A 12,403-nucleotide genomic window follows, 5' to 3' on the forward strand; every position below is an offset into this window, starting at 1 on the left:
ACTATGAGGCACGTTACTTCTGTCATTGGACAGTTCTAGTTGGTAGAAATGGCTCTCATCATCAAGTCCACCTTGGCCTTCACGTCACTTTCACCCACTGGTGTTCATTCTGCCCTCTAACTCCATAGTCTAATTTCATCTCCACATGGCAGCTGTTCCAATATTTGATGATACTGTATTCAGAATCTTTTCTTCTCATGTACCTTTTTTCATGAAATACTCTGTCATCCTCTGAAAACTAGCAAGACTATGTCTCTTAGTTGGCAACTAGAAGTTCTCTTAAGACCGAGTTATGCCACGACCAATATAGAGCACATGGGCCTTGACTCAGCTCTCTGGGCATCCTTCTGACCTGCTAAGTTATTAATATGGCTTAACTTGTTCTTGGTGAACCCATTCTGCTTATCAGTGTCCATCTTTTCTATGTGCTTACATGTCATCTAATTAATACCAATCGATTCTTAGTTTGAAAAAGATCAAAATAAAATTTACGCTTCTATATATATTGAAATATATTATTTCTACCATTCTGAAAATTGGACAACTGCTATTTTCCAGGCTTGAGGCAACTCTGATCTTCGTGACTTTGAGAAGCAGCTTCTGTCATTCTGTTGAAGGGAGTGCACCCGGGTCTGGTAAATGGTCTTCATTATAAACGTTCAGATTTTATCCTACTATATTTTCATGTGATAGTTTTTCTGTTCTTTCCAAGAATGTAATGGGGGTCAAGGAGTCCCACGGCCCCACTCTTAATAGCTCCAACCTTTTCCCAGCATTGGTCTTTCTGGTCTAGTTCTCTGAAATAGAGATAGCTAATAGAGAAAATGTATATTTTCCTTTAACCTTTGCTATGAATTTCAGGCCATTCTGGGTTTTATTCTTTCCTGCCCAAATTTTACTTTTTATAGACACTCAATAAATATGTGTAAACAATTTTTAAGTAATAATTTATTAACTTAATCCAGTTATTTAAAGGTAATGTCTGATGCCTCCAAGTTTATATCCACGAATGCTGTTGGATAGGGCTGGAAAATCTGGAGAACATATCTCTAGACCCTCCTGTTGTCACGTCACAAGATGTCCTTACCAGAGCCAGAATAGTGACTCTCAGTGTATGAATGGGGGGTTGCAAGGGGGACATCTGGAGCTGGCTGTGCAGTGCCTGGGGAGGGAGAGACAGAGCTGCAATGAAGTCTGGAGGGACTTAGGGAACTCTCTTCACTGACTGCTCCAAACAGAAACTGACATCCTTTCCCCTCCTCATTCACACTCAGCTGGAAATGGGAAAGGGAGAGAAAGAGACACCAAGCTGGTGTTCAGTTCACAGCCAGTGACCCTCTGGTTATCTGCAAAGATGGGAGAAGGGATTTATACATGAAATGTGAATTTCTCAGTGCTATTCACACCTAGAGCTTGTGAGTCTAGGGACTTGTAGGTGGGATCTCATAAGAAGCAGCCTTATCTAGATTGGGCTGTGTGGGTCTGGGCATTTTTTACTCTCCACCCTCTTTTCTTTGATTCTGCAGCAGAGTATTTCTGTGGAAAGGAGGAATATGGAAGTGACCTAAAAACTCCAGCTGGCTTCCCTGAAGGCCCTTTTCTTGTTGTAGAGCTGAGGCATGGACTCTGGGTTCTAACCATGGAAACCAAAGGTGGATACTGTCTCAAGGAATAAAAACAACCCAGTCAAGTCACACATTTGGGTAAAAGATTCTTTCAAAGATATAGTTCCTTGCATTCACCAAAGTTTCAGCCCTAGCCGAACAGAAAACCTGGGAGCCTCATGCACTGGGACAATAGTATGATGTGGCTGAGTCCATGATGGGCCACACATTCATGTCAGTGGCTGCAGTTGTAGAACAGGGTCTTTCCCCCTAATTGGCTGCTGCTGTGATGTTGTAGGGGCTCTGGTCACCTTTTTTCTGATCCTGACAAGGGAGAAGGAATGTGGAAGTACTGGTCTTCCAGCAAAAACATCTGGGTGGAAAGTGTGGAAATATGGGCCACTTGCATGGGGCGGGGAGTGGCAGGTGCTATCCAGGGCATGTGGTAGTAACATGAAGGTGGGATGTGGTCCTCCCTCTGCTGAAGTGGGCACCATGGAAGCCTTGGCTCTATCATTTGACAATCAGGCCACAAGCCCAAGGGCAGCACCAGGTAGTATAGGGAGTCACAAGAATGGGCATCACATCAGACAGCCCTGAGGATGAAAACTAGCCCTGCCTGGGGCAAGCCACTTGGGGTCAGTATTTGTAAAGTAGGGACAATAGTGCCTGTCCTGCTTCCCTCTCTGGGCTGACTGTGAGGAAGAGTGGAGTACTGCACACCAATGTGTTTTATAACTGCAAACCTATATGCCCTCTTGAGACTCCTAGATGTGGACAGAACCAGGAGGTTTGGGTGCCTTTCTTACTTTTTCCTTGGTGAGCATTGCTGAGCACATATTCCAGCCTCTCCCGCAGGTGGTCATTGATGAATATGGATTCCTCCAGGCGCTGGCACAGGTTCTGGATATCAACAAGATTCTTTTCCAGCAGGTTGGCCCCTGTTGCATACCACCAAGACATGGGAGAGGTAGGAAATGGGGAAAGCTGTCACTCATGGGCAGGTGGGGGGTTCTGCCCAGGGTCTCCCTGCAAGATCCCTGCCCATATCTATACCTCCGTCAACTTCCTCCTCACACCTGGGCACCCAGGAAACACCAGGCAACTTCGTTTAAAGAGCTCCTGGGCTCTCAATCACAAGATAGCCCTGTGTTAGGAACTCCACAAGGCCTCCTCCCAGATAGAAGCTGAGTACACCTGAGGGAGATGGACACCGGGCTGGTGAACAAGGGTGAGAAGCCGCTGAAGTCCTCTAGGCAGGACTGGCCTGACGATGAGAAAGCACGTCTACTTCCTTAGGCAGCAATCCAGAGGGCCTCCCTCTCTACCTCAGTCCTCTCTTACCCTATGATCTATGACTGAACAACCTTTAACATCCACTCACTGATAGAAAGACTAAGGTAAGTGGAGATGAAATTAGATCAGGCTGTGAATAATGAGTGACACTGAGTGTTTTCCTTTGGTGAGAAGTGACAAGGAAGAGCCTGGGGGAGGTATCAGGACCTGAAGGAGGAGTGAGAGAAAGGAACACCTTCAAGGAGAGAAAAAGATGCACAAAGGAAAGGGTAGAAAGACCAAAATTAGCTTCATCCACCAGGACATCTTGCTTAGGGCCAGGTTTTTCTCTGAGAATTTCAAATGTTGTATTGTTACACTGTGAATCCCAGAAACTGAGCTGCTTCAAGGCATTCCTCTACACAGCTGCACCCCTAGCCACTGGGTGCCAGGATGCCTGGCTCCAAACCCAATGGCAAAGTTTGAGAGGCAGGACTGGCTTAGAGTTGTATACAAAGTGTGTGTGTGTGTGTGTGTGTGTGTGTGTGCCCATAGAAATAGTTTCCCATCCTGCAATAGCTCTTGACCTAAGGAAGACCTACCTTCCTCATGGAAGGGAACACACAAATGTGAGGCAACTCATCCTCCCTACAGAGTGCCTCAGAGTACCTTCCTTTACTGTCCTGCCCAGAGTGAGTCCCTAGGTAGGGGAAATGGGAGAGGCACGTAGAAAGGACCAACACTGAGCTGGGACTTCATTCTCTGGCTGACCCACGGGATATTGCCTTTCATCTTCTCACCCATTTCTGTGAGCCAGGGTCTAACAGAGGAACAAAAAACCATCTGGCCAGGAAAGGAATGTATCATTCCTGTCAATGGGCTCTATTTCACCAACTGCTCCTTTGTATTTTACCAGAGGGCTTGGAGTTGGGCTGGTATAAAGAGGAGAAGGAGGATAGGTTCCCAGATGCATTCATCTTCTGAGGCCTCATCTCGTCCCATGGGCCACTGCTGCCATGAAGCCCAGGGTCTGGTGTCCCACTCAGTTGTGTGGTGTCGCTCAAAGGATAGAAGGGCTGAGCAGACATGGCTTCTGAATGGTTGCTGGGCAATGAACCTGAATCAGCAGGAGTGGCTGCGCTCACATCTGTCCAGAAAGGAATATGAGTGAGAAACAAACAGAGAAGTCAGAAATGAAGTGTTTTAAAAATAATTATACTGGGTTGAATAGTATCCTCCAAAAATTCATGTCTACCTGGAACCTCAGACTGTGACCTTTATGGATATAATTACTTAAGATGAGATGATACTGGATTAGGGTGGACCCTGAATCCAACATGACTGATACACAGGGGAGAAGACCACACGCCAGTGGAAGGCAGAAATGGGAGTGATGCATCTTCAAGGCAAAGGATGCTTCCCGCAACCACCAGAAGTCAGGGAGAGGCAAGGAAAAGGGAGCATGGCCTGTTGATGCCTTGATTTCAGACTCCTAGCCTCCAGAACTGTGAGAGAACAAATTGCTGTTGTTTTTAGCATACAGTTTGTGATATTCTGTCACAGCAGCCTTAGAAAACTAATGCAGTAATTCGTGGAATGAAGACTAAGGTGGATATATCAGTGACCCCCAGCCTAGTGCTGAATTCAGCTAAAAACTCATTTCTCGAGGACCATAAATTTCACCCCAAGGTTACTGGCATTCCTGGCCTATGATATCAAGAAGTAGTTGTTAGATGTAGTGTCTGAGGGTCACAGTGCACACACAGGAAAAGTACAGGGGCCCCTCTCCTAGCTCCCTCTATGATCCCCAAAATGCTGGAATTGCCAATTGTATAAGTCATGAGACTCAGGAGATGAAGCAATTTGCTGGCCTCTGAACAGGTGATCCACTCACCCAACAGTCTATGCTCTTGCCAGCAACAGAGCAGCTAGTCCTTCCTGCGGTTGTTCTGTATTGGGATTGTTGGAAGAGGATGAAGAAGGGAAAATTGTCTGTACTTCTGGTGGATGCACAGAAAACCTAGACAGGGTTGCTCCCTCCTGGTGGCCCCCACTCCTCCTGCCTCAGCTTACTCTGGACACCTTCTGAGGCTGAGGGAGTGTCTGAGGAAAGCAAGTGGTGAGTTGCATCCCACCCAGAATGGCTCATGAGACTGTAAAAATAATTCTTTTTTTTTTTTTTTTTTTTTTTTGCAGTACGCGGGCCTCTCACTGTTGTGGCCTCTCCCATTGCGGAGCACAGGCTCCGGACGCGCAGGCTCAGCGGCCATGGCTCACGGGCCCAGCCGCTCCGCAGCATGTGGGATCTTCCCGGACCAGGGCATGAACCCATGTCCCCTGCATCGGCAGGCGGACTCTCAACCGCTGCGCCACCAGGGAAGCCCAAAAATAATTCTTAAATATAGCTGATTGTCTGGCTCCCGTCCAAAGAATGACCTGGGTATTTCTGCATGGGGGATTGTAGAACCAAACAATATATGGTATCTTACAGCTCAATGATCCTATGAGAACATCATCATGTCCTTTGCTGGCTCCCTTTAGAAAAAAACCTGGCTAGGTGGCAGGGCCATAATTGAGAGAAAAGTTCAAGCGTCGCCCCTTTCAAGGATTATTATCAAGGTCCACAGAGTAGTTGGGTTTCTCCTCTAAGCAGGGAGGAGTGAAGTCCTATTTCCCTCAAGCAAGCCAAGTTCCTCTAGGGAACTGCCTACTTAAGTCAGTATCCTTCCCCGGTTTACATAATACCAGATGTAATTAACATCACAGTGAAATAAAGAGTAAAGCCTTCAGTTCAAAGCCTCACTTAAAGTAGGAACTCAATCAAAATGTGATTCCCAACCCCTTTCAAAGCCCCTTTATCCCCTCCCCAGAAAATCAACTTACTCTCAGCTAAGAGTGCAGGAGGGTTCAAGTCTGTCAGTTAACAGTGATCAGCGTTTCCTTGTCCCATTCTCCCCTGGCCACACAACACAGGGAGCGTGCCCTACACGGCATGTGGAAAGCAGCAGAGAAGAGCCTCCTGTGAGAGGAATTCAGCCTCACGGTGAAGCTGCCACATCTGCCACACACCATTTGTTAACTACCCTAGAAATTTTGACCCCAAAAGCAAAGGAGTAGTGATAAGCCATTGCCCCTCTGAAAAAATAACGACTTCAGATGGGAAAAAGAAGGGCTTCAGTCTCCCTTAGAAAAGATAGGAATAACAGAAAATAAGGCCGATACTTTCTGAGAGTGCCACTCCAGCGGCCACATTTTAAATGTGGCCATTCTTACAAGTAGTGGCAGGAATTGAAGGTAAGGAGAAGGTGTATTTGCCTTTCTCCTGCTGTCCCTCAGGGCAGCGCTGAGGTGGAACCAAGTGCCTATGGGCAACTGAGTCCAAGGATGCACTCAAAACTCCCATTGGCCCTTGGATGATGTCACATACATATCAAGGGCACCCCATTCATTTATAAATTCATGGGTGGAAGTGCAATGTGTCTAGGGTCTTGTCTCCTTTGCAGAGGCTAGGCCTTTGTGTGGGGCATAGGGGCAGAAAGAGTGGAATGGGGAAAACCTTCGCTCCAGAAGCCTAGAGAAAGAGGTGTGCAACGGAGTGACTCCCTCCCTGCTTGGTCCCTGAATGCTCAGGCTGCAGTTCAGTGGACAGCCTAAGCTTTAGGGTCAGGCAGGCTAACAGTGAATGTTACCCCAAGCTGGGCTGTCTTCGGTAAGTTCCCTTACTTCACCAAGACTCGGTGTCCTTAGCTGTGCTGTAAAATCAGAACACCAGCACCAACTTAAGAGGATTGCTGTCCTGATTAAATGAAGCAACATATGTGTAGTGGTCAATAATACAAGCATAATAGGTGCTCAATAAAGGCGTACTTCCTGTCTTCCCTTGGCTGCTATGCTCGTGAGGAAACATTATGCTGCTTTGCTTCTCAGGGTAAAATGAGAAACAGGAATAGTACCAGGTCAAAACCCATTATGGCTTATTCATACCTAAAATAGTCAGTTCAGATAAAAAAAAAAAAAAAAGCAAAAAACCCCCAGATATAGCCAGGGATTAAGGATGGTTTCCTGGTCCCTGGTTGTTCACACCAGAATCTGACTCATGCAGTTGCCTAAAAATTCAAATGCTTTTCTCAGGAGGGAAAATAAAGAGAAGGCTTAGCAGGAGAAAATGAAGATTTGATTTTAAACTTACTCTCCTCCTCCTATCCCTAGCAAGGCTGCCTAAGAGCCCTCCTTGGGGAATTCTGGAGAGGGGCATGCTGGTGATGGATTCAGCCAGTCCCAGTTACTGATGGTTTAGAGGATATTACAGCTGAATTATTAGAATGATGAGTGGGATCTGTAAATCCACAAATGATAAAGAATGTTTAGTGGTGAATAGAAAATAGGAACTGTGGCTGTTTACCCAAAAGAGTCCAAGATCAGAGGCCCAATGTTAATGATATTTGCATCCATAGTCTGAAACATGACGTGACTGTGTTGCAGTGATGAGGAGCATTTGTCCCCTCCCGTTCCCAATTCATGACCCCTCCCCTCAAGTCCAATACCATGTATGTGCCTGATGGGGTCTGGTGGCTGACGCCGTGGGGGACTAGGAATGGAGAAAAGCTATCTGACACCCTTAGGGCCTGTGCTTGGCACTGAGTCCCAGACCTGTGCTCAACCAGGTGCATCACAGTGGATCTGCAGGGTCTGGCTGCCAAGATGCCTCCCCTTGGCCTAGACAAATAAGCAAGCACCCAGAAACTGTAGGCTCTCTGGATACTTACTGGCCACATCCACTGCAGGGCGCACTTCCTGCTCATCACACAGCGGAGAGGTGCTGTTAGGGGAGCGATGGGCAGCGGACTGGGCATGGCTGCTGGAGCAGGTCTGGGGCCTAGTCTGGGGCCGGGCATCCTGCTTGGTCTCTAGGACTTCTGTCATTTTACCCTTTTTCTGCAACTCCCTTAAGATACTAGGGGGTAAGAAAGACAGAAGGAAAAGTGAAAGTCACCCAAACACCACAGCTGTATTGACCTGGGGGCTCACAGGAGAGGCCCCAGGAGTCAAGGAGACTGTTCCTTTAGGGAAGAAGCCAAACAATCCATTTCCATTTGGGGGTAGAGAGTTGGGAGGCAGGAGAAAACAACAGTGTCCAGTGCCTTGGCCACAAACATCCTGAGAAAGGGAGAAGACCCGTCAGGCTCTTTAACACTTAACAGTCCCTTCATAAGACACCCACAGGCCCATAAGATTTCAACATACTCTGTGACATAATCCACTGAATAGTATTTAAAACTGCTTCCTGAGGCAATGTTGCCTTCTGGGTGTCTTGTAGTTTCTAGACCTCCTTCCCTAAGTATAGTTATACACAGTATAAATCTATCTATGTCATATTTATAGTATAAATCTTTTTTCTTTCAAAGAAAATTTGTAGCCATTTAACATCTGCCAGCACTCGTTGGGTCACGCCTGAAGATATCAGGTATAATCTCACTCCAGCTTTTAAAGATCTAGGGGAAATCAGAGGTGATCCCTGGGAGACTCCTAAGACTGGAGAGTTAGGCTAGAGCAGCTCTATATTACTAAATTAGTGAATTAATTCGAGACTTGGAACCAAAAGAAAAATAAATTAAAAAAATAGGAAATGAGACCACTTTGTCGCTAAGGATACATAATCGTGTAATGGTATAATCAGCTGTTTGGTTTTTACAGAGGATGAGAGCTCCTGCTCCTTTGATCTTCTGGCCTTTGCTCTGGATCCTTTACCAGATTATATCTTTCATAGCCCCTGAAAATTTGGACTTACCTGAGGTTCCGCAGCACCTGCTCTCTTTGATTCTTCTTACTTATACAGTCATCTGAAAAGCAAAATAAAAAAAGGACCAGTCATAATTTAAACAGCTCTCATTTACCAAATACAAACACACACTGGGTTCTCTCTCTGGGATCAGAGACACATAGCTGCTTGACTCTCAAGTCCAGGATACTCTGAATTTTCTCAGGAGACACTGGGTTGAGTCTTTAGAGAACTTATCTGGCAGACTTTCCTGAACCCACCATGAAGATCATCATCTCTACTCGCTCTGCCCTGAGTCAGAGTAAAAAGCTGAAAATGTCTCTTTTCCCACAGATCATGGGATACTTGTCCAGCTGGCCTCTGGACCACCCCGGCCAGAGCCTCCAAGTCCTGCCACAAGACTGGTTCCCAGTCCCGTGTCTGTGTGTCCCATCACAGCTTTCATGCAGAACCTACTTCTGCCTCTGTAGAGGTGACAGACATCCCTGTCCCACCTCTGCATCTGCCACCAGGAGCCTGCACAGTGGCCTCAAGCCTGCTCTTACTATGTGCCCTCAGGCTTCCAGGCAATATTCTATGTAAAAGGCTCCTGAAATAAATATTCCACAAAAGGTACTTATACACAGAGCGCCTAAATCATTCCCAAATCAGCATGATTCTTTTATCATTCTTTTGAAGTACTCTGATTAATATTGTTTATTTGATCCTAAGAACAATCATGCAAACTTTAGGGGCTGGTATCATTTGACCTAATTTTTTAGATGAGGAAACAGATATCAAAAGGAATATGAGGGCTTCTCTGGTGACGCAGTGGCTGAGGGTCCGCCTGCCGATGCAGGGGACACAGGTTCGTGCCCTGGTCCGGGAGGATCCCACGTGCCACGGAGCGGCTGGGCCCGTGAGCCATGGCCACTGAGTCTGCGCGTCCGGAGCCTGTGCTCCGCAACGGGAGAGGCCACAACAGTGAGAGGCCCGTGTAACGCAAAAAAAAAAAAAAAAACAAGGAATATGAATATGTCCAGAACTAGTAATGATCACATACAGGCTAGAGCAAGAGTCTTTAGATTCCTAGTTTAGGGCTCTTTTCACAACAACCAGCTGCCCCTACTACACCTCTCTTTCTGCCAATTAGTTTCAGATAAATGCTGTCCCCCCACTGATACCTCCTGCCATAGCAGCCATATTCCATGAGAGATGGAAGCATCATGGCATCCTCAACCCTGTGTGCCACTCTGTTGCTCCTAACCAGCCAGTCCTGACTCTGGCCCCAAGATGGTGATTACAAAGCAGGACCCCAGATTGAAAAGTCACTCGTGGATGAGTGTGGGCCTGTGTGAGCGTAGGTCCTTGGGAGGGACTAAAGGCCCTCCTGAGGCCTGGGGCCAGATTACCTGTGTTGAACTTGCTGGCAAGGCTCTCTGCCAGCTGGCTGCCCTTGGCCAGCTGCTCACGGAAATGCTGCTCCATGTAGCAGTCAATCTTATTACTGCTGAGGAGCTCCTCAAAGGTCTTCACTGTCTTCTTGACATGTTGGATGAGAAGGGAAGAGACAGCCCTCCCAATCCTCATCTTTTCCCGCAGGTGGGTCAACTCTCGAGCCTGATCCTGGATCAAGGAATATTTCCTAAGGTGGGAAAGAAACAGTAAGGGTGGAAAGGGGTGACTGATAGATTATGGAGCTTCAGCAGAAGGTGCTTTGAGAATTTCACTGAAAGAACCTCTACGCTGAACTCTAGCACGTGTTTAGTGACCGGAATGTGGCAGAGAATGACGGAAGGAAAACAAAAGAGTTTCTCTGTGTAAAAGACCCCTTCTAAGATCATCTTTCCCCCTGCCCTATACTTCTGAAAATGGCTTTCTTCTCTAATTCTACTGTAAAATCTGCTCCCAGTCCCTCTCTTCAGCTTATAATCCATTTCAATACAGTAAACAAAGCTAGGTGTTAATTGAAAAGTTGAAAGGAAAATCATTATGTGAGAGAAGAGACCACTTGTCTAGGCAGCGGGATTCTTCTTTCACCAGAATGGACCTAGCTGTGTCTTTTCCATAGACAGCCAAGGCTTGATTGGCAAGACATCCTCAAGCCCTTAATTTAATCACTATATACTACCGCTTCTGTATTCTCCAGTGTAACTGCTACAGTTTTGCCCATAGGGTTCAAAAGAATGATCTGAAAAATATGATCTCCAAAAAATGTTCTGAATTAATTTAGAATCCTATGATATCTTGGCCAATATAACTACTATTTGTTATATAGAAGAGTAGAAGAGAAGGTTTTAGTTTATCTTGTTCCTGAGGGAGGCAAAGTGGTTAGATGTATGAGCAGGAATCAGCAAGCCCAATGCACTCTGTCCTCCCACTGCAAACTTGAGAAGTCACTTTACTACTTTGTGCCTCAGTTTCTTTATCTGCAAAGTGAGAGTCATTTAAATTCTTTGCCTTTTTAGAAATACGGTCAGGATGAAATTTATTTTAAATGTTGGGATGAGTAGAGCAAAGCCTATAAAGCATTTAACTTATCAAAATGAAGACAGATTATCATTCATTACTTTGGTAATGGTGAACTTATAAGACCAACTTGACATCCTCTGTGTTTCTACAGATGTGCCAGAGCAGAACCAACGGCTTCTGATTTCACCATTTTCTCTTGGAGACCTAGGCAGTGTTGTCTGTATTGTGCCAGCAGGAAGCACAGGTGCTATTTGTTTTCTGAGAAGCGGAAATCTGCCTGAGGCCCAGAGTCGCTGGTCTGCAACAGGCAATCCAGGTGTTGGAAGGAGCCTGAATGGGGATCAGAGCAAGTCAAGTAGCATAAAACCCCCTTTGAACCTTTTAACCCACCCTACACTTTATTCACATTTCTGTCCAACAATTCTCCTGTCATTAAGCAGCTATACTGGTCACTAGGCTAAGAATTCTTTCAGTGCTGGGAGTTTTTTATTCATCTTATGCACACAGGCAAACACAGAGGGGGCTCTCAGTAAACAGTTCTTCAATAATGGAAAAGAGAAGTGCTTGCAAACCTCCACTCATTGCTCCTCAGTGTCCTCTCAGGGAGCCTATGGATTCTCCATTGACGCAGAAAACCCTTCCCTTAAGAAGGACCCTGCACTCACTTGTGCAGAGGTCTGTGAAATGGGATTGTCCTCAGAAATTCATCTCAATGGGTGACAGCTTCTTAGGAAGAGATGGCCTTGTCCTACACTCTTTTCATCTGGGCTTCCAAAACACCCAGAGGTTAGAACAGTTAGAGTGTTCTGTTGAAGCTATCTATTCATATACTTTTCTTCCCCACCTGTTTGAGTTTCTCCATGGAAGAGACCAGATCTTATTGAGTCCAGGTGCCTAACATGGTATCTAGCAAATGATACATTCAGTAAACATTTATGAGCTATTATGTATAAAAGCCTTTCTCAAATGTAATATAAGTACAGAAAAATACTATTATTACTGCTGCTTCAGATGCATTAAGGATTTAAGCACACTGCAAAATCTCAGAAATTCTACTTTGATTCAATATGCAGATGACTTACTTCTGTGTTCCTCATCTAGAGAGAACTCAGAAGTTAATTCAAAATATTTTTTACAACTGGCTTATAAAGGCCATAAGGCCTCGTGAGATACACTTCAGTTTTCACAAGGAAAGGTACATTACCTAGGTCATGATTTATCTGTAAAAGGACACTTTCTGTCTCCAGAAAGAATAAGTACCACCCCCAAGTAACCCAACCTATAACTAAGAACT

The 12,403-nt window shown here is 45.7% G+C and overlaps 1 protein-coding gene across 1 annotated transcript; it reads right to left on the reverse strand.

Moving 5' to 3' along the window:
- Positions 1-992: 992 nt before the first annotated feature.
- LOC309799627 (myomegalin-like) lies at positions 993-3,910 on the reverse strand. The gene is made up of 3 exons (XM_082612971.1): positions 3,793-3,910; positions 2,414-2,545; positions 993-1,162 (listed from the first exon to the last, which is right to left on the reverse strand). Exons 1-3 carry the CDS (start codon positions 3,869-3,871, stop codon positions 1,071-1,073), a joined length of 303 nt encoding a protein of 100 aa, XP_082469097.1. The 5' UTR covers positions 3,872-3,910; the 3' UTR covers positions 993-1,070.
- Positions 3,911-12,403: the final 8,493 nt, after the last annotated feature.

The sequence above is a fragment of the Mesoplodon mirus genome (assembly GCF_964341445.2).
Source record: "Mesoplodon mirus genome assembly, chromosome: 3".
NCBI lineage: Eukaryota > Metazoa > Chordata > Mammalia > Artiodactyla > Ziphiidae > Mesoplodon > Mesoplodon mirus.

Bases quoted from the DNA above. Each gene is read 5' to 3' on its own strand.
- LOC309799627 (XM_082612971.1), bottom strand. From the start codon at position 3,871: ATGAGGCCTCAGAAGATGAATGCATCTGGGAACCTATCCTCCTTCTCC. The intron at 2,546-3,792 runs GTAAAATACAAA...GGTATGCAACAG, and splicing joins GCCCAACTCCAAGCCCTCTG to GGGCCAACCTGCTGGAAAAG. The intron at 1,163-2,413 runs GTAAGAAAGGCA...CTCCCTCCCCAG, and splicing joins CAATGCTCACCAAGGAAAAA to GCACTGCACAGCCAGCTCCA.